We start from the raw sequence: 27,328 nt of genomic DNA, 5'->3' as shown, positions 1-27,328 counted from the left end.
CATCTTTATAATCACCCAGTTACGTTGTGACATTTGATAGCACACAAGGTGTTCCTCCGATATTCGGGAGTTGCATAATCTCATAGTCCGAGGAACGTGTATAAGTCATGAAGAAAGCAGTAGCAATGAAACTGTAACGATCATAATGCTAAGCTAACGGATGGGTCTTGTCCATCACATCATTCTCCTGATGATGTGATCCCATTCATCAAATGACAACACATGTCTATGGTTAGGAAACATAATCATCTTTGATTAACGAGCTAGTCAAGTAGAGGCATACTAGGGACACTATGTTTTGTCTATGTATTCACACATGTACTAAGTCTCCGGTTAATACAATTTTAGCATGAATAATAAACATTTATCATGATATAAGGAAATAAAAATAACAACTTTATTATTGCCTCTAGGGCATATTCCTTCATGTACATGTTATTGACTTGCTAGCATGTTGATGGTATTGACAATTGTAAGTTAAGCTACTTACAATTGCTTGTAAACATCGTACATGCTTAATGTACATGTTAAATTCTCAATTAATATATATTTTTATCATATTCTTAAGATCTTATGTTCATACATATAATGAGCATAACAAGCTAAACAAGCTAGCTCATGAGCTATAAGAGTCGAGCCAATCTTGGATTTGAGCTCATTATAGTAACGATTTGAGTCGATCTATCTCGTTAACGAAACAAGTTCTAGTGAGTCGAGCCGAGCTGGCTCGACTCGGCTCGAATTCCAGCCCCATTTGATACTTATCAGGGAGAGGGAGAGGGAGGTGGCCAACATAGACAGAGCGGTTGGTGGTATGTAACGCCCCGGATGCAACTTTCCATATTCGTAACTCCGACTCTTGCCATTTCCGGCTATGTGATTTATTATTTCCTCTGTGGTTGGGTTTTTGTCTGTTGTTTTGCATTTTGTTCTTGTTATGCATCTTGTCTCATAGCATCATGCGCATTGCATCGGCATCGTTTTCATAAAACTTGCATCCGTCCGGTTTCTCCTCTTCTCTTCGTTGTCCGTTCTGAGCCCGACCACACTTGCACGCGCCCGCGGCACCTCCGAAATATTATTTTATAAGTGGCATAAAAATGTTCTCGGAACGGGTTGCAACTTGTCGTGCGGTCTTATTATAGTGTAGACAGAGCGCCTGCCAAGTTTCATCGCATTCGGAGTTCGTTTGACTGCCCAACCGTTAAATATATAACCGCGATATAGTCGGTATAATCGTCGGACGTTTCGGTCTCCGAAACTGTCGCCGGGCTGCCCTTCTCTTCTCTCTTTCTCTCCTCTTCTCTCAGCCCAACCCCTCTTCTCAGCCCACCTACAGCCCACCTAAACCCCCCTCCGTTCCTGATCGTCGGATCACGATCGGAGGCTCCGAAACGCTCCTAAAACCCCCTAGAGACTAAACCCTAGCCCCCCTTTCCTATTTAAACCCCCCTCCTTGCAAATCTGGTCGCCCTAACCCCCCTCCTCCTCTTTTTCCGTGCCACCCAACCCGCAGCCACCTCCTCCCACCTCGGGGGCCGCGCCGCCGCCTTCCCCCTCCAAATCCGGCGCCCTCCAGCCCCCCTCCGCCACGTGGCATGTCCTGAGCGGCCAGCCGCCGCCCGGCCATCGCTCCCCGCCAACCAGGGGTCGCCACATGGCCTCCCAGCGCCCCCCTGGCAGTTCCCCTCGCCGCAGCCCGTCCAGGCCCGGGAAGGGCCCGCCAAGCCCATCGTGGCCCGTCCCCGATGCCTGTGCCCCTGTGCCTCGCCCCGATCCAGGGAGGAGAGGAGCTCCTCCCGTTCGTCCTGCGCTGGCGTCCAGCGCCGCTGCACCGGAGCTCAGCCGCCGCCGACGACCTCCTCCAGCAGGACAGGTCTCCTTCGGCCCCTCTCGGTTTCTCCTCTCTCTCCCCTTGCCGTTCCCCCATATCTAACTACTCTCTCTCTCTCTCCGTCTTGGAAGCCCTGCCATGGAAGCCGGCGCCCAAGCTCGCTGGATCTTCACCTCCGGCGCCGCAAACCCCGGGAACGGGTTCCCCACCATCGGATCTGGCGGATCTCGGTCGTCCCTCGCCTTCCCCGCGGTTCCCCTCTCGCCATCGACCTCCATGCCTCGCCGCCGCCTCGCTCATCCTCTGGTTCGGGAGGACGATGCTCCCTCCGCGCGTTGACCCCTGGTCGCGCTCCTCCTGGGCCGCATCTCGTGAAGGCCCAGCCGCATCGCGCCTCCGGTCCAACCTGGTTCCAAGGCCCAGCATTGCCTGCCCGGCCTCCTCCTCGCCGTCTGGGCTAAGCCCATGGGTGAGCTGCCCCAGCGCCTGCCCTGTTCAGCCTCTCTTCCAGATTCCGGCCCGCATATATTTTTTTTCCCTGACTGCGAATTTGTTTATTTATCCGAGGATTAACAGTTTTACAGAACCCCCCCTCATATTCATGCATTTAATATCTCACAAACTGTGCATCGGATTAAAATAATTTATATATGTAAAATGCTCAGAAAATTGTGTAGATTAATAATATGCCACTTTCATCTATGTTAAAAATGTTTAACATGTTGTTTGTGTTTATTTTGCATAATGCCATGTTAAAATGCTTTAATTCATAACTAAATAACCGTAGCTCAGTTTTAAATAAACTTTATATGTAAATGGGGTGGAAAAATGCCAAGATTAACATGGTGCACTTTATTTTCCTGTTTAACAACAATAAAATTGTGTTTAGGGCAGAACAGTACCGAATCTAAAATATGCACATGGGAATTTTCCGGAATTATTGTTTGTTGTTTCCGGCCTCATTTAAACTTGCCTAGATAGGTAGTTTCATTATGTTTCACCCCCTTGCCATGTTTAATAACATTTAATATTGTTGGGTACAAAACCGAGAGAGAACTAAATAATTGATGTGGTGTTTCCTCAATATGCAACTCATTGCATATTGATCTCCACTTAACTTGTAGTATTGTTTGTTGCACTTTGCCATGCCATGCCTTATTAAACCGAACATGCATCATACTTGTTTGTGCATCATGCCATGTTTCTGCTCGTGCATTTACCATGTTGTTTGTTTCTTTCCGGTGTTGCTTCTTAGATCCGGTAATGTTGCGATTGTGAGGATTCCTTCGACTACTCCCGTTCGTCTTCTTCATGGACTCGTTCTTCTTCCTAGCGGGATTTTAGGCAAGATGGCCGCTACGCTGGATCTCACTACTATCTTTGCTATGCTAGTTGCTTCATTCTATCGCTTTGGTGCGCTACCTATCACCTGTTTATCAAGCCATCCCAAATTGCCATGAACCTCTAACCTTTGACACCTTTCCTATGCAAACCATTGCTTGGCTATGTTACCGCTTTTGCTCAGCCCCTCTTATAGCGTTGCTAGTTGCAGGTGAAGTTGAAGATTTATCCATGGTGGACAGGATTTTGGTTGGGATATCACAATATATCTTATATTATTAATGCATCTATATACTTGGTAAAGGGTGGAAGACTCGGCCTTATGCCTGGTGTTTTGTTCCACTCTTGCCGCCCTAGTATCCGTCATACCGGTGTTATGTTCCCGGATTTTGCGTTCCTTACGCGGTCGGGTGATTTATGGGACCCCCTTGACAGTTCGCTTTGAATAAAACTCCTCCAGCAAGGCCCAACCTTGGTTTTACCATTTGCCTCACCTAACCCTTTTTCCCTTGGGAGTCGCGCTCTCGAGGGTCATCATTATTTTACCCCCCCCCCCCCTCGGGCCAGTGCTTGTCTAAGTGTTGGTCCAAACTGAGCAATGTCCGGCGCACCCTGGGCAATCAGGGTCTATGCCAACCCGACGTCTGGCTCATCCGGTGTGCCCTGAATGAGATATGTGCAGCTCCTATCAGAATTTGTCGGCACAGCGTGAGGCTTTGCTGGTCTTGTTTTACCATTGTCTAAATGTCTTGTAAACCGGGATTCCGAGTTTGATCGGGTCTTCCTGGGAGAAGGTCTATTCCTTCGTTGATTGCGAGAGCTTGTCATGGGCTAAGTTGGGACACCCCTACATGCTATAATCTTTCGAAAGCCGTGCCTGCGGTTATAGGCAGATGGGAATTTGTTAATGTCCGGTTGTAGATAACTTGACACCAGATCCGAATTAAAACACATCAACCGCGTGTGTACCGTGATGGTCTCTTTTCGGCGGAGTCCGGGAAGTGAACACGGTTTCTGGGTTATGTTTGACGTAAGTAGGAGTTCAGGATCACTTCTTGGTCATTACTAGTTGACGACCGTTCCGCTTGCTCTCTTCTCGCTCTTATTTGCGTATGTTAGCCACCATATCATGCTTAGCCGCTGTTGCAGCCTCACCACTTTACCCCTTCCTTTCCCTTTAAGCTTTGCTAGTCTTGATACCCATGGTAATGGGATTGCTGAGTCCTCGTGGCTCACAGATTACTACAACAACAGTTGCAGGTACAGGTTATGCGATGATCATGACGCGAGAGCGATGCTTGCTTGCGTTGAGTTCTTCTTCTGCTTCTTCGATCAGGGGATAGGTTCCAGGTCGGCAGCCTGGGCTAGCAGGGTGGATGTAGTTTGAGTTACTGTTTGTGTTTCATCCGTAGTCGAATGATGCTTTGATGTATTGTGATGTTGTATTCGTGTGGCATTCTATGCCTCTTGTATGTATCCCCATCTATTATGTAATGTTGATGTAATGATATCCACCTTGCAAAAGCGTTTCAATATGCGGGTCTATCCTTGGTGGGACCTTCGAGTTCTTTTTGGATAGGGTCGCATATTGGGCGTGATAAGTTGGTATCAGAGCCTCGACCGACCATAGGAGCCCCCTTGTTTGTTGGCCGTTGTTGAGTCTAGAAGAAAACTATTTTGAGTCTTAGGATTATATATATCAGAGAGTAGGATTCTTTTTACTCCTCAGTCCCTTCGTCGCTCTGGTGAGGTCTCCTTACATAGATGTATTAACTTTCCTCTCCTCAAATTTCACTAAAATATCTTTTCGACAGATGCATGATATGAGATTGGGTTCGATGTCTAGTGGTCCCCCTTTCCACGGTCGTTTTTACAGTGGTCTCGTTGTGTCTTAAAGAACCCTTGGCTATGCTGGTTCGGGGACACTTCATATGTCATGTGCACTGCCTTGTACATGATGGTGCTGTACACTCGAGCCCGTGTGGGCCCCACCACGAAAACTTCGGACGGAATCTCTATCATATGTTTGTTCCGGCTTATTCTGCAAGCCAAATCCTTTGTTTTGTTTCATTTGTGGTATTCGAGTTGCTTCGAAGTCAAATGTTGAATCCATACCTTTCCTAAATGGTTTTCTCATATTGTTATGTGAATACTAATCCTTCTTGATCATCGAGATCGTCATGTTAATTCTTTTCCAACCTGTGTGTTTCTCTTCGAGATGATCCCATCATTCTCCCCATCCACAAGATCAATTCTAAGTTTTCTCAACGGTGTTTGTTCCATTTTCCCCAAGATGCCTTTGTTTTCCCACCCTCCCACCCTTTTTCTTCAAGGACTCAGATATCTTAATCAAGTATCCATCTTATGGATGTGAAGTCTCTTCACTCTTTTCAATCAATGTTCTTATCCGGTGATTTCCCAAGAAGATGCTCAACAGTTTTAAGTTCATCATCCTTCATTGTTGTTTCTTCTCCGGTGGATCCAATTCAAGCTTTCAGTGTTGATCATATTCCTTTCCTCGTGTCAAATGCTTTCTCATGCCGGTGCACCTCCCAATCACTCACCTCTTGTTATTCATGTGTTCCAGAGTGTTGAAGATATCTCAGAAGATTTGTGTTTCCATTCTTAATCCATTGAATCTATTTGGAGATCATTATCTCATTCAAGCTATTTAATTCAACCGGTGCATTCTCTCTTTAAAATCATTTCCAACGGTGTTTTCTTTTTAGTGGGCCCTAACCCACAGGTCTTTTCCCAGGATCTTACCTGACTCTTCTAATTATTCCGGAGCTATTCCAAATACTTTTCAGAGTTTGACGTAAGAATGAATTTTCATCAGTCATATTCCTTATCCTAGATCGCTTTCAGAATATTTTCATCATTGGTTCATCATTTCTATTCTTCTTTGTTCCGGAGTATCTCAACAATTCATGGTGGTTCTCATCATCATTCTCAACATGTGAAGACTGAAGAAGAGTTTCTCGTAAATCTTGCTCCATTCTCTTCAAGATTCATGGTTCTAGCTTGATGCCATCCTCTCATAATTGTTTTTGATTGTGAGAATTCTTTTCACCCATCCGGAGCATTTCATGAGTTGTTTCCATTTCTTTCCTCCGAAGGCCATCATGTCATAATTCCTCATTCTCAACCTTCAGCTCTCGTTATCCAAATCTTACCGGTACACTGCTCAAGTATTCTCTAATCAGCTCGTGATCTCTTCGGTCTCTTGTATCAAATTCCCTCAAGTATCTTCATTCGTTCTCTAATTCTTACCGGTGATTCACCCCTTTACTTCGTTCATTTTCAATTCTTTCGGTGGTTCATTCAAGATTTCACTTTCTTCGTTGTCGTATCAATTTATCAATTCATTCATTGTTAACAAATCTCACCGGTGGTTCCATCAATACCTTCTCAAGTTTACGCTATATCCCTCTTAATCATTTCTATGAAAATAAGTAGTATGCCAAATCCGTTGCTTGTCATCAACTTAAATTGGTGAAGGATAGGCATAATGTAATTCTTATTATTGTTTCATCCAAGTAATCTAGTTTCTTCTTTCCGGAGTTGTTCATCATGTCACATTTCCCGGTTTGAGATGTTTCATCTTTTCTTTTCCGGAGTTCCAAGTTTTCCGCATTATATCGTCGCAACGCTCCATCTAAATCATCGCAAGGCTTCACCTTGTGTTTTCAACTTCTCTTTTTTTATCATTCTTTTATTACCGGAGTTCTTCATGGAGGCTCTACATGATGGTTCATCAAGGATTTCTTTCATTCTCATTTTGTTCTTCAAGATTTCTCTCGGAGCTAAGATCCGCCAAGCTATACTCAAAAAAATAAACATGGTGCTCAACACATGTCTTGTTTTGAGGAGTTCAAGTATTCTTCTTTTGCATTTCGAAGTGCAATTCCTTCTACCTTATCTCTTGAGGTGGTGTTATGTCATTCTTCACAATTTGAGTTCGTGTTTCATGATTCACATGTTGTCAAGAATGAGATATAAACCATCATTTTTCTCTTCGATCATGAGGTATTTTAAATCCATTAATCCCTCCATTGGAGTTATCTTGTGTCATATAACACCTAAAGCCTTCCATTGGGAATGTTGCTATTTGTGGTGCTTATCAACGATCCAAGTTATCTCTTTATCATCTTTGTGGAAGAAGTGTTCATCTCTTCGTCGATCTAAAGTAAGCAATTGTTTCCTGTAGTGGTCAGTTGTCACCTCATATTCTTGAGATGTTTCCATAAGCCCACTACAAGCTTATTCTTTTCGTTCTTGGTTTTCCAACAACTCCGTTCAATTCTTCTTTGCAAGGATGCTTTCCAAGTTCATTTGTGACAGAAGTTGGCATTTTCTTCTTCATTCTGTTATTCCAATGATCTATCTTCTTTTCTTTCTTCTGAAGGCATTGTGATGTTCCTCTTTTCACTAATCATCTCGAATTGTGAGGTTCGTGTTCTTTTCTTGCTTATCCATTTAACCGGAGTGTTGTGTTCTCATTCAAGCTCTTTCAACTTATCAAGTTTTGCCCCCCCCCCCCTTCACAATCAGAGTGCTGTCTGAAATCCTTCTTACCCCTTGTGCCATTCCTTCAATAGTTCTGGAGGCAGTGTGTTGTTGATTTCATCAAGTATCCTCTCATCTTCTCAAGTTCATGTTCTATTCCTTCCATGTTCAACCGGAGTGCTGCCCGAATTCTTCCTCTCTCATCTTGTTTTAACCGGAGTGGTTTCAAATTCTATCTTGTCCATTAAACTCTTGATTCATGCCTTTGCAACCTTCAAGTTATCGTAATGTTCCTCTTTTCTAACAGATTGTTTGCAATCTCGTTCATCTCTAATTGCTCAACCTCTCAAGGTTCATGGTTTCACTCATTGGTCGAAGAAGCAACTTAGTTTTACCGCTTATCTTCCTCTTCATTTTCCCTCCGGTGCCATCCTAGATCTCGGGATGAGATCCTCTCGTAGTGATGGAGTGTTGTAACGCCCCGGATGCAACTTTCCATATTCGTAACTCCGACTCTTGCCATTTCCGGCTATGTGATTTATTATTTCCTCCGTGGTTGGGTTTTTGTCTGTTGTTTTGCATTTTGTTCTTGTTATGCATCTCGTCTCATAGCATCATGCACATTGCATCGGCATCGTTTTCATAAAACTTGCATCCGTCCGGGTTTCTCCTCTTCTCTCCGTTGTCCGTTCTGAGCCCGACCACACTTGCACGCGCCCGCGGCACCTCCAAAATATTATTTTATAAGTGGCATAAAAATGTTCTCGGAATGGGTTGCAACTTGTCATGCGGTCTTATTATAGTGTAGACAGAGCGCCTGCCAAGTTTCATCGCATTCGGAGTTTGTTTGACTGCCCAACCGTTAAATATATAACCGCGATATAGTCGGTATAATCGTCGGACGTTTCGGTCTCCGAAACTGTCGCCGGGCTGCCCTTCTCTTCTCTCTTTCTCTCCTCTTCTCTCAGCCCAACCCCTCTTCTCAGCCCACCTGCAGTGCACCTAAACCCCCCTCCGTTCCTGATCGTCGGATCGCGATCGGAGGCTCCGAAACGCTCCTAAAACCCCCTAGAGACTAAACCCTAGCCCCCCTTTCCTATTTAAACCCCCCTCCTTCCAAATTTGGTCGCCCTAACCCCCCTCCTCCTCTTTTTCTGCGCCACCCAACCCGCAGCCACCTCCTCCCACCTCGGGGGCCGCACCGCCGCCTTCCCCCTCCAAATCCGGTGCCCTCCAGCCCCCCTCCGCCACGTGGCACGTCCTGAGCGGCCAGCCGCCGCCCGGCCATCGCTCCCCGCCAACCAGGGGTCGCCACGCGGCCTCCCAGCGCCCCCTGGCAGTTCCCCTCGCCGCAGCCCGTCCAGGCCCAGGGAGGGCCCGCCAAGCCCATCGGGGCCCGTCCCCGATGCCCGTGCCCCTGTGCCTCGCCCCGATCCAGGGAGGAGAGGAGCTCCTCCCGTTCGTCCTGCGCCGGCATCCAGCGCCGTCGCACCGGAGCTCAGCCGCCGCTGACGACCTCCTCCAGCAGGCCAGGTCTCCTCCGGCCCCTCTCGGTTTCTCCTCCCTCTCCCCTTGCCGTTCTCCCATATCTAACTACTCTCTCTCTCTCTCTGTGTGTGTGTCTTGGAAGCCCTGCCATGGAAGTCGGCGCCCAAGCTCGCCGGATCTTCACCTCCGGTGCCGCAAACCTCGGGAACGGGTTCCCCACCACCGGATCTGGTGGATCCCGGTCGTCCCTCGCCTTCCCCGCAGTTCCTCTCTCGCCGTCGACCTCCATGCCTCGCCGCCGCCTCGCTCGTCCTCTGGTTCGGGAGGACGACGCTCCCTCCGCGCGTTGACCCCTGGTCGCGCTCCTCCTGGGCCGCATCTCGTGAAGGCCCAGCCGCATCGCGCCTCCGGTCCAACCTAGTTCCAAGGCCCAGCGTTGCCTGCCCGGCCTCCTCCTCACCGTCTGGGCTAAGCCCATGGGTGAGCTGCCCCAGCGCCTACCCTGTTCAGCCTCTGTTCCAGATTTCGGCCCGCATATATTTTTTTCCCTGACTACGAATTTGTCTATTTATCCGAGGATTAACAGTTTTACAGAAAACCCCCTGATATTCATGCATTTAATATCTCACAAATTGTGCATCGGATTAAAATAATTTATATATGTAAAATGCTCAGAAAATTGTGTAGATTAATAATATGCCACTTTCATCTATGTTAAAAATGTTTAACATGTTGTTTGTGTTTATTTTGCATAATGCCATGTTAAAATGCTCTAATTCATAACTAAATAACCGTAGCTCGGTTTTAAATAAACTTTATATGTAAATGGGGTGGAAAATGCCTAGATTAACATGGTGCACTTTATTTTCCTGTTTAACAACAATAAAATTGTGTTTAGGGCAGAACAGTACCAAATCTAAAATATGCACATGGGGATTCTCCGAAATTATTGTTTGTTGTTTCCGGCCTCATTTAAACTTGCCTAGATAGGTAGTTTCATTATGTTTCACCCCCTTGCCATGTTTAATAACATTTAATATTGTTGGGTACAAAACCGAGAGAGAACTAAATAATTGATGTGGTGTTTCGTCAATATGCAACTCGTTGAATATTGATCTCCACTTAACTTGTAGTATTGTTTGTTGCACTTTGCCATGCCATGCCTTATTAAACTGGACATGCATCATACTTGTTTGTGCATCATGCCATGTTTATGCTCGTGCATTTACCATGTTGTTTGTTTCTTTCTGGTGTTGCTTCTTAGATCCGGTAATGTTGCGATTGTGAGGATTCGTTCGACTACTCCCGTTCGTCTTCTTCATGGACTCGTTCTTCTTCCTAGCGGGATTTCAGGCAAGATGACCGCTACCCTGGATCTCACTACTATCTTTGCTATACTAGTTGCTTCGTTCTATCGCTTTGGTGCGCTACCTATCACCTGTTTATCAAGCCATCCCAAATTGCCATGAACCTCTAACCTTTGACACCTTTCCTATGCAAACCATTGCTTGGCTATGTTATCGCTTTTGCTCAGCCCCTCTTATAGCGTTGCTAGTTGCAGGTGAAGTTGAAGATTTCTCCATGGTGGACAGGATTTTGGTTGGGATATCACAATATCTCTTATATTATTAATGCATCTATATACTTGGTAAAGGGTGGAAGACTCGGCCTTATGCCTGGTGTTTTGTTCCACTCTTGCCGCCCTAGTTTCCGTCATACCGGTGTTATGTTCCCGGATTCTGCGTTCCTTACGCGGTCGGGTGATTTATGGGACCCCCTTGACAGTTCGCTTTGAATAAAACTCCTCCAGCAAGGCCCAACCTTGGTTTTACCATTTGCCTCACCTAGCCCTTTTTCCCTTGGGAGTCGTGCTCTCGAGGGTCATCTTTATTTTACCCCCCCCCCCCCCGGTCCAATGCTTGTCTAAGTGTTGGTCCAAACTGAGCGATGTCCGGCGCCCCCTGGGCAATCAAGGTCTTTGCCAACCCGACGTCTGGCTCATCCGGTGTGCCCTGAGAACGAGATATGTGCAGCTTCTATCGGGATTTGTCGACACAGCGGGAGGCTTTGCTGGTCTTGTTTTACCATTGTCGAAATGTCTTGTAAACTGGGATTCCGAGTCTGATCGGGTCTTCCTGGGAGAAGGTATATTCCTTCGTTGATCACGAGAGCTTGTCATGGGCTAAGTTGGGACACCCCTGCAGGGTATAATCTTTCGAAAGCCGTGCCTGCGGTTATAGGCAGATGGGAATTTGTTAATGTCCGGTTGTAGATAACTTGACACCAGATCCGAATTAAAACACATCAACCGCGTGTGTAGCCGTGATGGTCTCTTTTTGGCGGAGTCCGGGAAGTGAACACGGTTTCTGGGTTATGTTTGACGTAAGTAGGAGTTCAGGATCACTTCTTGGTCATTACTAGTTGACGACCCTTCCGATTGCTCTCTTCTCGCTCTTATTTGCGTATGTTAGCCACCATATCATGCTTAGCCGCTGCTGCAGCCTCACCACTTTACCCCTTCCTTTCCCTTTAAGCTTTGCTAGTCTTGATACCCATGGTAATGGGATTGCTGAGTCCTCGTGGCTCACAGATTACTACAACAACAGTTGCAGGTACAGGTTATGCGATGATCATGACGCGAGAGCGATGCTTGCTTGCGTTGAGTTCTTCTTCTGCTTCTTCGATCAGGGGATAGGTTCCAGGTCGGCAGCCTGGGCTAGCAGGGTGGATGTCGTTTGAGTTACTGTTTGTGTTTCATCCGTAGTCGGATGATGCTCTGATGTATTGTGATGTTGTATTCGTGTGGCATTCTATGCCTCTTGTATGTATCCCCATCTATTATGTAATGTTGATGTAATGATATCCACCTTGCAAAAGCATTTCAATATGCGGGTCTATCCTTGGTGTGACCTTCGAGTTCCTTTTGGATAGGGTCGCATATTGTGTGTGACACGGTAGTAGGAGGTGGACGCCTGTGCCGGAGTTACACACGGCGGGCGCACGCTCAGAGAGAGGAGCGCACACTAGAGTGGTGTGTATACCACTTCGCTCTTCCATTTCTTAAAATTCCATCGTTGGCAGCGTCAAACCCGTGCGGGTCCTAGCTGGGGATCCAGGGAAACGCTCGTGCCAAGGAGGGGGGTGATTCTTTCATTGACCTGGTCATGCAGGATGCACCAACATTTTTCTTACTCCCTCCGTAAAGAAATATAAGAGTGTTTAGATAACTACTTTAGTGAACTAAACACTCTTATATTTCCTTAAGAAGGGGTAGATAATATCAGTTCCTCATTTTCTAACAAAAAACCCCAATATTTCCACATGCCTTTTCCAACCGGCCATATGGGGGCGTGCATGGATATGCATGCATCCATGCGAGAACATCATTTTTCACATTAGTTTATATGGGCGTTTGCTGGTTATTACACACATTTTGTTACGCTGAATCGTTTGTTTTCTTATGGGTCATCGCAAACAGTTCATTCGGGTGACCTGTATGCCATCTATCACATACATCTGGATCTGGGTAACCGTTTGTGTCATTTTGGCTCATTGCAAAGAGTTTGTGTATATTAATTGTATGCCACGTATCGCACACGCAACTCTTATCTGAATTGTGCTTGAGGGATCAGCCATCACACATAGTTCATTTTATTGGAGATGATTTTATTGCCATGCCGTTTATGATACATGCATCACACATAGTTTGGTTGAATGGTCTCCGATACATGTGTCGTCTTAGGACCTTCCTGCAGTAGTGCATGCTGGATAGCGATCTTGGGGTGGAGTAATAGTAGTAGATGTAGATGGATGTCGGTCTACTTATCATGGACATAATGCATATATATTGATCATGCCATGAAGAATCATCATAACTATGAGCTATTCTATTAACTTGCCCAACAATAATTTGTTTACCCAACTTTGCTATGCTCATGAGAGAGATGCCTCTAGTGAGCGATATGCCCTCGGGTTCATCTTCCATATTTATTGAAACCCTAAAATACTTGTTGTAATTTATTTTATTTTATTTTATCTGTCTACCACTATCAGATTTAATACTTGCAATTGGCGAGAACAAGGGGATTGACAACCCTGTTGCCTTAGTTGGGTGCAAGCATTCGAGCGAGGTATCTCTCCATCATAAATAACCAAAATAGGCAAGACGTAGGGTATTACTCTCCAGAGGCCCGAACTTGGATAAAACCCTCGTGCGACCTCCAATCTAAGACTTTCGGCTAGGCTTGGACCCCTACCGAGGGGTCTGACAGTATTTTGCACCGTCACCGCATACACCAGGCGTCTTCAAGCAGGAGGAGATTCACAACCCAGAAACCTGCGAGAAGGGGCTGTCATGGAGTTCGGGCTCGAGGCCATGGCTTCAGCACGGGCCAGGGAGAGGAAGAGGGAGGTGGCCAACTTAGATGGAGCGACTAACGGCAGCAGGAGGTGGACGCTAGTGTCGAAGTGACACACGGTGGGCGCACGCTCGGAGGGAGGAGCGTAGACTAGAATGGTGTGATATTCTGTACCACTTCACTTGTCCATTCCTTAAAATTCAATTGTTGGCAGTGATGGAGTTATATACCTAGGGTAGGGTCACGGACCCGTCCAAACTACACTACCCAAGGACATCTCTAGAAGAAACCACCTGTCAGTCGACCTAGAAGAGTTCCACTCGACAGACTCGAGGACACTCGACCATGAAGTTAATCACTCGACCATGAAGCCAACCACTCGACGGCCAGGAGACCTAAAGTCACTCTGCGTGTAACGGTCTGTCATTAAGTAGCCTTTATGGTCTTCATGGCACTTTATGTGGGCGTTACCAGTAACCCCCAGTCTTAATGTACTTTAAACCCTACATAACTGAGGGCCGGAGGGGTCTGGCGGACTCTATATAAGCCACCCCCCTCCTCAGTGTAAAGGGTTCGCACCCCTGTAACTCATATGCATATAATCTAGTCGACCGCCTCCGGGCTCCGAGACGTAGGGTTGTTACTTCCTCTGAGAAGGGCCTGAACTCGTAAATCTCTTGCGTATACAACTACTCCATAGCTAGGATCTTGCCTCTCCATTAGTACCCCCCTACACTACTGTCAGACTTAGAACCACGACAGTTGGCGCCCACCGTGGGGCTGGTGTCTTAGCGACTTATTGGAGAAGTTGCAATTTTTCCGATCTCCTTCATCATGGTTTCAGGCGGAGTTTTGGTCGAGGGCCGCGAGATCTGTCTCGGCGCGCTCACGTTCGTCATGGACGACTCTGCTTGGCTTCAGGAGGCTCCGCTCGACATCGACGCGCTCCCAGTCTACGGAGCGACGCACTTTCGTGCGTGCGTCCGCGGCGTCCTCCTGCGGCAACCGTCGACCCAGTATCAGTCGGTCGTTGTGTCATCCTCCCTCCCTGCTTCCCACCGGCGCAAGCGCTCCAATCGGTCGAGGCTTCAGCGATGGGTGAGGCACGCGGTGGCCCGCCAGTCGGCCATCCCCCAAGTCACGGCAATCGAGCCCGACGAATCTCTCTACGGCATGTTCGACCTGTCGACTGGCTCCGCAGAGACTGCATCCGAGAGCGACAACAGTGATCCAGCGGCAGAAGTTCTGATGGTCGATGGACCGCGCGGTCCTCCCGGTTTTCTCAGTGCCGAAGGAGGCGACGACGGAGGCGATCCGTCGCATGCCCATGAAGAGTACCTCCCCGAGCCCCTCAATTCGCTGCAGAGGGAAGAACTTCGCCGCCGGAACATGGATGCACTTCACACTCCTATCATTAGAGAAACCCCTGAGGCTCGTGCCTTGGAGGACGCGCTCTTGGCCAACTTGGCTGAGCGCACTCGACTGGAGAACCTTCAGCGAGCACTCGACGAGCATGCACGGCAACGGGTTCCGGACTCCAGTCGACGTCAGCTCTTTCCTCCACCGACTCAGGTATATCGAACTCCGATTTAGAATTTAGCAGCTGCATCCCGAGTAGTAGAGTCAATTCAGCCTTCCCAGTCAGAGGCTGGCAGAGGCTTGATGCAGATCAGAGATTTACTCCGAGCAGCAGGAGATCAAAATTCAGTTATATCGCAGTCACGGAACAAGATTCACAGCAGATCCATAGCTACAAATACAGTTCAGTCGGCTCACAGCCCCAGATCGCCCCGAGGCGTGAGGGACGTGGAGACTGGCACGATCAGTACAAGAGCCGTGAGCAGAATGATCACCGATTCGATCGCGACGATCGACCTCGAGTGCCCACCCCTCCCCAAAGGGGTGGATCGTACGCACCTCGACAGCAGGATGATAGACGCCAGCACAGTGTTGGGCGAAGGATTCTAGTCGACCCCAGGGAACCAGGCTTTTATGCGAGATCCATTATCGTTCAAGGTCTGGTCGACAGGAACAGAGCCCACCGAGAGGATAACGACAGAGATGTACCCACCACCAGCAGAGTGCACGTCTTAGGACCAGAGTGCTTCAGCAGAGCCACCAGGGTCGCGGTGATTCCTCCCAACTTCAGGTTGGCGACTGGAGTCAGCAAGTTCACTGGTGAGTCCAAGCCTAATACTTGGCTTGAGGACTACCGAGTGGCTGTTCAGATCGGCGGCGGTAACGATGAGGTGGCCATGAAGCATTTGCCTCTTATGTTGGAGGGTTCGGCCAGAGCATGGCTGAATCAGTTAGCACCCAACAGCATTTACACTTGGGAAGATCTTTCCCGAGTGTTTGTCAGAACGTTTGAGGGAACTTGCAAGAGACCAGCAGGGCTGACAGAGCTGCAAACCTGTGTGCAGAAGCCGAATGAGACTTTGAGAGATTACATCCCGAGATGGATCACATTGCATCACACGATAGAGAATGTGTCTGATCACCAAGCAGTTTGTGCCTTCAAGGAAGGTGTTAAGTACAAAGAGCTAAACCTGAAATTCGGTCGAACCGGAGACATGTCTCTGAGTCGAATGATGGAGATAGCCACCAAGTATGCCAATGGTGAAGAAGACGATCGACTCCGGGGTGGCAAGCACAAGTCAGTCGCCCACGAAACCGGAGGAGGGAACTCCAGTCGGAAGCAGAAACGGAAAGCCGAGCCAGCTGCTCCTGGAGAAGCCTTGTCCGTGACTCAAGGAAAGTTCAAAGGGAAGCCCAAAGGGCCTTGGAACCCCAAGAAGGTGAAAGACAAAGAGGGGAATGACGTGATGGATTTGCCATGTCACATTCACACAAAGAAAGATGAAGAGGGTAATTTCATTTACCCGAAACATACCACTCGGCAGTGTCATCTTGGGCAGTGTCGGACAGAGTTGATGACAAAGAGGATAGTGATGATGAATATCCCCTGGTCAATTCCACCCTGATGATTTTTGCTGACGTTGAAAGCAAAAGTCGACTGAAAGTTATAAACCGAGAGGTGAGTATGGTTGCTCCGGGAACACCCAATTATCTGAAGTGGTCTCAGACGGCCATCACATTCGATCAGTCTGATCACCCGACGCACATAGCCACCCCTGGGAGGCAAGCTCTAGTGGTCGACCTAGTCGTCGAAGGTACTCGACTGACTAAAGTGTTGATGGATGGTGGCAGTAGTTTGAATAAACTGTACGCAGAGACACTGAAAGGGATGGGCATTCTGATGTCCAGACTCAGTACCAGCAACATGAGTTTTTATGGAGTTATTCCTGGCAAGAAGGCCGCGTCACTCGGCCAGATTGCTCTCAATGTGGTTTTTGGTGACTCCAAAAATTTTCGCAAAGAAAAGTTGACATTTGAGGTCGTGGATTTCCAGAGTGCCTATCACGCTATTTTGGGCAGGCCAGCTTATGCACGTTTTATGGCTTGACCATGTTACGTGTACCTCAAATTGAAGATGCCTGGCCCTAAAGGTGTGATCACTATTACTGGTAATCGCAAGAAGGCGGAAGAGTGCTTTCGGAAGGGCTCAAAGATCGCCGATGCTCAGATGGTAGCAGAAGAGTGGCAAGAACACCAGAAAAATGCAGATCCGAGTGATTTGTTGCGAGCTAAGAAGCCTGCTACAGAATCAGCGTTTCAGTCGTCCGGTGAGACAAAGCCAGTTCACATCCACCCGACCGACCCCAGCGCTGCTCCGACTAATATCTCCACAACACTCGACCCCAAATAGGAAGAAGTGCTCATCCAGTTCCTCCGTGAGAACTGGGACATCTTTGCATGGAAACCTTCTGACATGCCAGGTGTACCCAGGGGGCTGGCTGAGCACGGTCTACGAGTCGACTCAAAGGTGAAACCTGTCAAGGAACATCTGTGATGGTCTGCCGTCCAGAAAAGGAAGGCCATTGGCGAAGAGGTGGCTCGGCTCTTAGCAGCAGAGTTTATCCGAGAGATTTACCACTCCGAGTGACTCGCCAATGTTGTCATGGTCCCCAAGAAGGACAAGTCACTTCGCATGTGCATTGACTTTAAACATATCAATCGGGCCTGCCCGAAAGATCATTTTCCTCTCCCCCACATCGACCAAATAGTCGACTCAACTGCGGGATGTGAGCGACTGTCTTTCTTAGACGCCTATTCCGGGTACCATCAGATCCGTCTGTATGGGCCCGATGAGATCAAAACAGCTTTCATCACCCCATTCGGGTGCTTCTATTATGTCACCATGCCATTCGGCCTCAAGAATGCCGGAGCCACGTTCATGAGGATGATTCAGAAGTGTTTGCTCACTCAAATCAGTCGGAATGTGGAAGCATACATGGATGACATTGTGGTCAAGTCACGGAAAGGTTCCGACCTGCTGACTGACCTCGATGAAACTTTTGCCAACCTCAGGAGGTATGATATTAAGCTTAATCCATCAAAGTGCACATTCGGAGTTCCTGCCAGAAAATTACTTGGTTTTCTCGTTTCCGAACGAGGAATCAACGCAAATCCAGAGAAAGTGGGCACTATACTCCGAATGAAACAACCTGTGCATGTGCACGATGTTCAGAAGCTTACTGGTTGCTTGGCTGCTTTAAGTCGATTCATCTCTCGTCTTGGTGAAAAGGCATTGCCTCTTTACCGATTGATGAAGAAGTCAAACAAGTTCGAGTGGACTCCCGAAGCTGACGCAGCGTTTGCAGAGCTAAAAGCCCTGCTTTCCACCCAGCCGGTGCTTGCTGCCCCGATCAGCAAAGAGCCTTTGCTGCTTTATATTGCAGCCACAGGATAAGTCGTCAGTACAGTACTTACGGTCGAGCGGGAAGAAGAAGGGAAAGCCTTCAAAGTTTAGCACCCAGTATATTATATTTCTGAAGTCCTGACCCCATCAAAGCAAAGATACCCTCATTATCAAAAGCTTGTATATGGGATTTATATGACCACGAAGAAAGTTGCTCACTTCTCTGACCACACCATTACAGTCGTCAGTGACGCCCCATTATTAGAGATTCTGCACAACAAAGAGGCAACTGGTCGAGTGGCAAAATGGGCGATTGAACTCCTTCCCTTGGATATCAGATTTGAGGCAAAGAAAGCTATCAAGTCCCAAGCAATAGCAGATTTCCTCGCCGAGTGGACGGAACAGCAACTGCCGACTCAAGTTCACTCCGAGCACCGGACCATGTTCTTTGATGGCTCTAAGATGCTAAATGGTTCCGGTGCTGGGGTAGTGTTGGTTTCCCCCCGAGGAGATAAGCTCGGATATGTACTCCAGATTCACTTTGATTCCTCCAACAACGAAGTAGAATACGAAGCACTTTTGTATGGGTTGCGTATGGCCATTTCACTCGGCATCCGTCGCCTGATGGTCGGTGACTCGGATTTGGTGGTTAACCAAGTGATGAAGGAGTGGGACATCAGAAGCCCAGCCATGACTGGTTACTGCAACACAGTAAGAAAGCTGGAGAAGAAATTCGAGGGGTTAGAGCTTCATCATATACCCCGACTGAAAAATCAAGCAGCTGATGATTTGGCAAAGATAGGTTCTAAGAGAGAAGCCATTCCCAGTGGTATGTTTTTGGAACATATTCACGCACCGTTAGTACAAGAAGATCCTTTCACCGAAGAAGCCCCGCAGCCAAAAAGTGCCACGGATCCGGCTGAAGTCGAGATCCCAGCCGTGGTCGACCTGATCATGGAAGTTTTGGTTATCACTCCCGACTGGACAATGCCGTACATCGCATATATCCTAAGGAAAGAGCTCCCCGAGAATGAAGAAGAGGCTCGACAGATCATCCGTCGAACCAAAGCCTTTACTGTGATGAAGGGATAGTTGTACAGAGAAAGCGCGACTGGAGCCAGCCAGAAATGCATAACTCCAGAAGAGGGTCGGATAATTCTTAACGACATCCACTCAGGGACCTGTGGCCATCATGCGTCCTCTTGGACTATTGTGGCTAAAGCATACCGAGCGGGTTTTTACTCGCCCAGAGCAAATGAAATGGCAAAAGAGATAGTCGACAAGTGTGAAGGATGTCAGTTCCACTCCAATATGTCGCACAAGCCCGCCTCAGCCCTGAAGACCATTCCAATCGTTTGGCCCTTTGCTGTTTGGGGATTAGATATGGTTGGACCACTGAGGACTGGCAGGAGCGGCTTCACCCATGTACTGGTGGCAGTCGACAAGTTCACCAAGTGGATCAAAGCCAAGCCTATCAAGAATCTTGATGTCGGCACTGCTATCAGCTTCATCAGAGAGTTGATATTCAGATATGGAGTTCCGCATAGCATCATCACTGATAATGGGTCAAACTTCGATTCCGACCAATTCAAAGCCTTCTGCGCTTGCACACGAGTCGACTACGCTTCAGTCGCCCATCCCCAGTCAAATGGACAAGCAGAAAGATCCAACGGCCTAATTCTCAAAGGACTGAAACCCCGATTGATGCGTGATCTCAAACACGCAGCAGGCGTGTGGGTTGACGAACTTCCATCAGTTCTTTGGGGATTGAGGACTACTCCAAATCGGTCGACTGGGAGAACTCCATTCTTTCTGGTCTATGGAGCTGAAGCGGTTCTGCCGAGTGATCTGCTTCACAATGCACCACGAGTCGAGCTCTACTCTGAAGTTGAAGCAGAGCAAGCCAGACAGGACGCAGTTGACCTTCTGGAAGAAGAAAGAGAGATGGCCATGATCCGGTCGACCATCTATCGGCAAGACTTGCGTCGATTCCATGCCAGAAACGTGAAGAGTCGAGCCTTCCAAGAAGGAGACTTGGTCCTCCGAGTGGACCACCAGAAGCCACACAAACTCGCCCCTACTTGGGAAGGCCCCTTCATCGTCACCAAAGTTCTCCACAATGGAGTGTACCGCCTTTACAACGTCGATCGCCAGATTGATGAGCCACGAGCTTGGAATGCGGATCTGCTCCGCCCCTTTTACACTTAAGTATTCACTCGGATGAGACGTAATAAAAGTACTCCTGTAGTTTATTTATCAAAGACAAAAGTGTTATAATTTTCCCATTAATTGTTGCTACTTTCGTTTAATCCCCCAGTGGGTGGCTTAGCTGTGAATCCGTTTCGCCTAAGTTTGTAAAAATTTCCTGCCGAGTGACGAGCAAGCCTCTCACTCGGAGACTTAGCTACGAATCCGTTTCGCCTAAGTGTTTGAAATCCTACCGAGTGGAGAGCAAAGCTCCCACTCGGAGGCTTAGCTGCGAATCCGTTTTGCCTAAGTGTTTGAAATCCTACTGAGTGGAGAGCAAACCTCCCACTCGGAGGCTTAGCTGCGAATCCGTTTGGCCTAAGTGTTTGAAATCCTACCGAGTGGAGAGCAAACCTCCCACTCGGAGGCTTAGCTGCAGTACAGTACTCGCCTAAGTGTTTAAAAATCCTACCGAGTGGAGAGCAAACCTCCCACTCGGGAGCTTAGCTGCAGTCCAGTACTCACCTAAGTGTTTGAAATCCTACCGAGTGGAGAGCAAACCTCCCACTCGGGGGCTTAGCTGTAGTCCAGTACTCGCCTAAGTGTTTAAAAATCCTACCGAGTGGAGAGCAAACCTCCCACTCGGGGGCTTAGCTGCAGTCCAGTACTTGCCTAAGTGCTTGAAATCCTACCGAGTGGTGAGTCTGCCTCCCACTCGGAGGCTTAGCTGCAGTCCAGTACTCGCCTAAGTGATTAAAATCCTACCGAGTGGTGAGTCTGCCTCCCACTCGGAGGCTTAGCTGCAGTCCAGTACTCGCCTAAGTGATTAAAATCCTACCGAGTGGTGAGTCTGCCTCCCACTCGGAGGCTTAGCTGCAGTCCAGTACTCGCCTAAGTGATTAAAATCCTACCGAGTGGTGAGTCTGCCTCCCACTCGGGGGCTTAGCTGCAGTCCAGTACTCGCCTAAGTGTTTAAAATCCTACTGAGTGGTGAGTCTGCCTCCCACTTGGGGGCTTAGCTACAGTCCAGTACTCGCCTAAGTGTTTAAAATCCTACCGAGTGGTGAGTCTGCCTCTCACTCGGGGGCTTAGCTGCAGTCCGGTACTCGCCTAAGTGTTTAAAATCCTACCGAGTGGTGAGTCTGCCTCTCACTCGGGGGCTTAGCTGCAGTCCAGTACTCGCCTAAGTGTTTAAAATTCTACCGAGTGGTGAGTCTGCCTCTCACTCGGGGGCTTAGCTGCAGTCCAGTACTCGCCTAAGTGTTCGAAATCCTGTCGAGTGGTGAGTCTGCCTCTCACTCGGAGGCTTAGCTGCAATCCAGCACTCCCTAAGTACGAAATTCGTTCCGACCCGCGAGGACGACGAGGTGCAGGTCAACTGTTACCTTCTCCTTCGAGCTTCGGTACAAATACAAATACAACATGCGCTATGCAAGGACGACGAGGTGCAGGTCGACTACTACCTTCTCCTTCGAGCTCCGGCACAAATACAATGTGCACTCCATCCCGACCCGCAAGGACGCAAGTCGACTGCAATCTATGCTCCAACCTGCATGAGTACGTACCAAGCACTAAAATATACTCCGAGTGGAGAACAAGGTTCGCTCGAAGACAAACGCAACCATATTCAACGGCAAAGCCAAGTTCAGATAGCATCCTACGGGTCCAGAAGTGCTCAGGCATCAAGCCTGTTAAAGTTTATCGGTTACAGAATCACTCGGCATTCCGAGGCAAATTTAAGGCATCAAGCATAGAAGTTTTTTTTACTCCTCCAGTGGAGGACTGGAAGGTGCGACGAACTGGTCCAGGTCGATTCCATCTGCAATCTGAGTGGCAGCGGCGATAAAGGTTTCCATGAAAGATTGGAAGTCATGCTTCTTGGTATTGGCCACCTTGAGGGACGCCAACTGTTCCTCTCGTGCATCCTTGCAGTGAACACGGACCAGAGATAAAGCAACATCAGCACCACACCTGGTAGAGGACTTCTTCCATTCTTGCACTTGACCTAGAACTTCATTCAGTCGAGTCATCAGAGACTCGAGGTCATGTTGAAGCGTCTCTCTCGGCCAGAGTGTCGTGTCAATCCGCGACGACGCAACTTTCAGACGAGCAAGATAGTCGACCACTCCAGCGACACGAGACTCCAGTCGAAGCACGTTCATAGCAGTTTCATCCTTCACTACAGAGTTGATCAGATCCAAACCTGTCTCCACTCGACTGGTCTCCTCCTCAAAATTTTGGCAGAATTCTGTACACACAAGTCAAAGATAAACCAGCAGTTCTGCGACGAGTCGATGATAGCAAGTCAGTCGGGTGGGAGAGGTTACCTTCAAGCATGAGGAACAACTTCTTGGCGAGCCCTCCCAGATAAGCTTCCAGATCATTCTTCTTCCCTACCAGCTCACTAGCCTTGTCACTCAGAGCAATCTTGTCATTCTTCAGACGGCTGACTTCCTTGTTGGCCGCGTCGAGAGCAGCTTTCAGGTTGGCATTCTCTTCTTCAAGTTTGCCGACTGAAGCCACCTTCTCTTCCGCAAGCTTCGTTTTATCCAAAGCAGCCTTCTGCGCCTCAGCAAGTTCCTGGTCCTTCTTGCTTAGAGCCACCTTCGTTTTTCTGTGAAATGACAAGGAGTTCAGAATCAATAATGAGCAGAAGGACGAAAACAGTCGTCAAGTTCTCACCAATCGTACCTGTTGCCTCGTCCTTTGCTTTCTGAAAGTTCTCTTGAACAAGCTTCAAATCAAGGTCGAGCTGGATATGTTTCTTTTCCAGCTCAGTATAACGGGCCACGAGCTCGCAAGATTTCCGCAAAGAGTCAGTCGACAGATATCAAAGAGAAGTTACTTCCGAGTAACTAAGAGAAAAACCGTAGCATTTCTAAGACTATAGTCGAATCAAAATATTCAACAGTAGTCTCGGGGACTTCACCCAGTGGGTGCACTCAGCGTGCCCCCACTAGTTCTATCGACCTGATCTGATCAGTCGACCGAGAGGAACAAAGAGATCTCATCATGATCTAAAAAAAAGAGTGAGAGAGAGAGAGAGAGTTCTTCAGACTACAGTCGACTGCGAGCAGTCCACCATAGTCTCGAGGACTACACCTAGTGGGTGCACTCAGCGTGCCCCCACCGGTTCTAATATTCCACTCGACATGGTCCGACCAGACCGAGTGAAGAAATTTAAACTACAAAGACTACAGTCGACTGCCAGCAGTCCACCATAGTCTCGGGGACTACACCCAGTGGGTGCACTCAGCGTGCCCCCACCAGTCTACAAATTCAATCGACACACCCAGTGGGTGTACAGACGCAAAGATTTTCAGAAAGGAAGTCTTGAGATAACATATCCTAACAGAACAGGCGGTTACCAACTAACCTGGACGTTGCTCTGAAGGGTTGAGCTTGCATCATAGGCCGCTTGGCTGGATTCCCGGATCGCCTTCACCTGCTCCATCATAATCCCCGCCTGGCGTATAGCCTCCTTAGTAGCACCCGCTTGATCCTCTGGGACATGGTGTGTGGCGAAAAGGGAGGGCGGTTCAGCAGTCGATGATGAAGGCCAGGCACTCATCAGCGGCACAGCGAAGGTCACAGAATGCCGAGCGATGTCGCCTCCTTCTTGAACCTGTACCTCAGATGCTGACGCAGTCCGAGTGGCCTTGCCAGCTGGGGCCTTTCTATTCTTCCTCGCCCTCAGTGGCACCTCGTCATCGTCATCAGGGAGATCAATGACGTGATGAGGATCTGCAAGATAAATCCAGAGTTGAAAACGAAGATTCAATCGACCAGAAGTGAAACTACAGAGAGCGTACCAGGATTGGAGGTAGCAGCGTCTTCCATCTCTTGATCGTCGTTCTTGGTGGAGGTCTCAGAGGTAGCGGCACTGCAGATTTCAGAAATCAGTTGGTTCATCAACGAGTCGACCAAGAGTCTACCAATGCTAAACAAGGAAACACGAGTTCTGTTGTTACCCGGAAATCATGGGAATGGCCACCTTCATCTTGGGCAGGGCCTTCGACGGCTTCAGCGACGCTGCTCGGGGATGCTTTGGAGCTTTTTCAGTCAGAGCAGGGGAAGACGTCCGAGGGTGTTTCGCCGACTGTCCCGCAGACACAGTTGCTTTGCCACGCTCGACCGAGGGGTCGTGGGAGAGCTTGGATCGCCTTTCCATGCGAGAAGGGTCGGCTTCCCCCTCCTCTTACTCCTCCTCTTCCCCCTCCTCTCCACCAGAGTCGTCGTCGTCTTCGTCCCCCTCAGCATCAGACTGCCACTCCTCCTGGCTTTCGCCTTTGCTCGCCTCCTCCTCTTCGACCTGTTCTTGCGCCCCGTTGGGCATCGAATACATCTCAGTGGTGACCTGGAAAACAACAAGCAAAGTGGAAGTCAGTCGACTGACTTCTAACAAAAACGGAATGAAGGAAGTAGGATCACAGTCGGAGAAACAGAGTCGTACCTTGTCTGGCTCGTATGATTGGTCGAGAGGAGGAATCCTCCTGGCCCCCCGGGGGTTGTCTTTATTTCCTGTGATGGCAGTCATCCACCTCTCCAGCGTGGCACCCTCGACCTCCTCCGGGTGGACCCGAGTGGTGTCTTCGGTGCCAGAATACATCCACATCGGATGGTCTCGGTATTGAAGAGATTGGATGCGTCATCTAAGGAAGACTTCCAGGAGATCCATGCCGGTCACCCCGTCAAGGATAAGTTGAACTACGCGCTCGACCAACACTCTAACATGCGCTTTCTCTTCCAGGATCACTTTCAAAGAAGAAGGATTCCCCACTCGGTCCATGGAAAAAGGAGGAAGTCCAGTCAACTGCCCTGGCGTCGGCTGGTCTTTGCAGTAAAACCAGGTCGACTGCCATCCACGAACCGACTCGGGAAGGACCATGGCCGGAAAGGCACTTTTTCCCCTCATCTGAACTATGAGGCTCCCGCACATCTGAATCACTTGGGTTCTCTCATAACTCAGATTGGCCTTTTTCACCGTCTGTGAGCGACAGGTGAAAATGTGCTTGAAGAGACCCCAATGAGGCTGACAACACAGGAAGTTCTCACACAACGACACGGAAGCAGCAAGATAAACGATAGAGTTTGGTGTGAAATGATGGAGTTGTGCCCCAAAGAAGTTCAGAAATCCCCAAAAGAAAGGATGAGGAGGCAAAGAAAATCCACGGTCGACGTGAGTGGCCAAGAGGACACACTCACCCTCTTGAGGCTACGGCTCCCACTCGTTCCCCGGAAGCCTCGCTGATCCATGAGGGATCAGTCCCTCGTCGGCCAGGTCGTCAAGGTCCTTCTGACGGATCATCGAGCGGATCCAGTCGCCCTGGATCCAGCCTCGCGGCAGGCCGGTCCTTGACGAAGATCCGCCCCGACTGGTCGCCCTTCCCTTCGCCTTCGTCGTCGCCTTCTTCGCCCGCTCCAAAGCCGCCGTCTTCTCCTTCACCATCGTCACCGGCGAGGCGTGCACGAAGCAGCAGCGCTAGGGCGGAGGCAAGCGTGGCGGATGAATCTGGAGAAGAGAGAAGGAAATGAGGATGCACTATTCAAAAACCCCGGCCGGCGCCTTATATAAGGCCGCTTCCGAGTGGCTGACACATAGGTCCGGGCGATCCTGTCAAATCCCGCAACAGTCACGCGCGCGATACGTGGCGAAAAAGATGGTGCAGGAAATCGAGGCATCCCTGCTTTATCCCGTCCGATTGCTGCGGCCTCGCCCCGTCCCGCGCGCTTCCCAAAATTCGAATCCCACAAAATCCGCGGGTTGCAGAACAACTCGTCAAGATGGAAGATCTCCTCCACTCTGTCACTCATAGCTCTCTAAGCGAAAACTTCACTCGACAAATACAAATAATGGATCAAGGCGACTGAAAAAGAAGTTGGTGTCGTCACCTAAAGCTCATTGATCCAAGACAAGACATGCTCTTAGCATGAGAAATGGGTCGGAAGAATTCTCAACTCCTTCCCCACTCAAACCTCGATCCATTCGGGGGCTAATGATGGAGTTATATACCTAGGGTAGGGTCACGGACCCGTCCAAACTACCCTACCCAATAGAAGAAACCATCTGTCAGTCGACCTACAGGTGTTCCACTCGACAGACTCGAGGACACTCGACCATGAAGTTAATCACTCGACCATGAAGCCAACCACTCGACGGCCAGGAGATCTAAAGTCACTCTGCGTGTAACGGTCTGTCATTAAGTAGCCTTTATGGTCTTCATGGCACTTTATGTGGGCGTTACCAGTAACCCCCAGTCTTAATGTACTTTAAACCCTACATAACTGAGGGCCGGAGGGGTCTGGCGGACTCTATATAAGCCACCCCCCTCCTCAGTGTAAAGGGTTCGCACCCCTGTAACTCATACGCATATAATTCAGTCGACCGCCTTCGGGCTCAGAGACGTAGGGCTGTTACTTCCTCCGAGAAGGGCCTGAACTCGTAAATCTCTTGTGTATACAACTACTCCGTAGCTAGGATCTTGTCTCTCCATTAGTACCCCCTACACTACTGTCAGACTTAGAACCATGACAGGCAGCATCAAATGCATGGGTCGCACATAGGTCCTACTTGGGGATCCAGGGAAACGCACGTGTCGGGGGGGGGGGGGGGGGGTGATTCTTTCACTGATCTAGTCGTGCAGCAATGCGCAAACATTTTTTCTTACCCCTTTTGTAAAGAAATGTAAGAGTGTTAGATCACTACTTTAGCGAAAACCCAATTCGGTTACGGACCCTGAATTTGTCTTTTTTGCTGACAGTTGCTCAGATGTTCAATTGAAATTTGGAGCGCACCTCACGCATAAACTTATCTACCACACAAAAAAATTAGAATTTTTTGAATTTGTT

At 48.7% G+C, this 27,328-nt stretch overlaps 1 protein-coding gene across 1 annotated transcript; it reads left to right on the top strand.

Moving 5' to 3' along the window:
• The first annotated feature begins 1,517 nt into the window (after positions 1 to 1,517).
• Positions 1,518 to 3,178, top strand: LOC123041051 (uncharacterized). The gene is made up of 2 exons (XM_044463748.1): positions 1,518 to 2,303; positions 3,090 to 3,178. Exons 1-2 carry the CDS (start codon positions 1,749 to 1,751, stop codon positions 3,096 to 3,098), a joined length of 564 nt encoding a protein of 187 aa, XP_044319683.1. The 5' UTR covers positions 1,518 to 1,748; the 3' UTR covers positions 3,099 to 3,178.
• Positions 3,179 to 27,328: the final 24,150 nt, after the last annotated feature.

This window comes from Triticum aestivum, chromosome 2B (assembly GCF_018294505.1).
Source record: "Triticum aestivum cultivar Chinese Spring chromosome 2B, IWGSC CS RefSeq v2.1, whole genome shotgun sequence".
In the NCBI taxonomy this organism is placed as follows: Eukaryota; Viridiplantae; Streptophyta; class Magnoliopsida; order Poales; family Poaceae; genus Triticum; species Triticum aestivum.
This window is presented reverse-complemented; position numbering and strand designations above follow the sequence as displayed.